This window comes from Etheostoma spectabile, chromosome 20 (assembly GCF_008692095.1).
Source record: "Etheostoma spectabile isolate EspeVRDwgs_2016 chromosome 20, UIUC_Espe_1.0, whole genome shotgun sequence".
Taxonomy (NCBI): domain Eukaryota; kingdom Metazoa; phylum Chordata; class Actinopteri; order Perciformes; family Percidae; genus Etheostoma; species Etheostoma spectabile.
Genome location: NC_045752.1, coordinates 20,050,057 through 20,051,120, shown reverse-complemented (window position 1 = coordinate 20,051,120; position 1,064 = coordinate 20,050,057). Strand labels below are relative to the sequence as shown.

At 41.6% G+C, this 1,064-nt stretch overlaps 1 protein-coding gene across 1 annotated transcript in view; it reads right to left on the bottom strand.

Annotated features, from left to right (window-relative positions):
* clmna (calmin a) overlaps positions 1 to 1,064 on the bottom strand; it is a gene marked incomplete at its 5' end in the record, with an annotated part of 44,348 nt that overhangs the window by 3,303 nt on the left and 39,981 nt on the right. The window contains 2 exon segments of the mRNA XM_032499808.1: positions 314 to 375; positions 478 to 568. Coding sequence (XP_032355699.1) covers positions 314 to 375; positions 478 to 568 — 153 coding nt within the window.

Sequence of the window (1,064 nt, the reverse complement as noted above, 5' to 3'; positions counted from 1 at the left end):
CATCAAACAGTCCAGCACCCTACAATCCTTCAAACAGGCCCTCAAAACTCACCTTTCTGAATTTGCATTTTCTTGTTGACAGACTTTCAGCTTTTTCCCCTCCTTTTCATTGCCCATTTCTCTGGCTTGCCTCGGCTTGTCTTTGCACCTGTGTATATTCTTTTTCTTTTGTGTGTCATGTAACCTTGTCTATGTACCTTGTCTGTTTTTGTATCTATTGAACCAATACTTTAAAGCATCTTTGAGTGCAAGAAAAGCGCTATATAAAAAACTAAATGTTTTATCATTAAAGCAGGGAGGGCAAAGCTCTTACCAGAAATCAGAGTCTCCGTTGTCAGCTTCTCTGGTCGCTGCAGTCCCGGCTGTCTGATTGTCCTGTGGGTGGTGAACAAATACAAGGCAAACCCTCTCAGTATACAGCATCAGAGAGAACATGGACCAAAGGACAGCAATGTCTCCATAGATCAGGAAACCAACCGTGGACTGAGCGATGCGAGCCCCCTTTCTCTGACGGAGAACTGGAGGGATCTGGCTTTCATCCTGTCTGTTGAAACTTTTACTGTCACTGCTGAAAAGACGAAATCCATCAGTTTAGGTCTCAACAAGAGAGAGCAGGCCCAGGAAATACAGTGGTACAGGGCATTATAAAATACTTTGAGATTTGTGGACCCTTTTTCCAAATAATGAGTGTGAAACCAGAACTAAAAAGCTACTTTCACATTTGTTTGGCCACAGAAATGTAAGAAAGTAATATGAATCCTGTGTTATAAACCCATCAATGACATGAGTAAACTGATTACACTAAAATAGGAAAACAATCCTGAAGTAACGCTCAAATTTAGTTTTTTCTCTTTACGTGAAAGGCCTGCATCCTCTTCAGGGTTGCCAGGTCCAATTGGGCTACTTTTAAATGTTGCCACAGGTTGAATTTTTTTTCTACTAGTCTACAGTCTTGATGTTTCACTTCCAGGACTGTTCTGGTGCCACAGGAGACACGCCGGATGCATGCATTTTCTGTTTCTTTGTTGGAATTTTAAATCCGGTGGATTTCTGAGGACTATGGT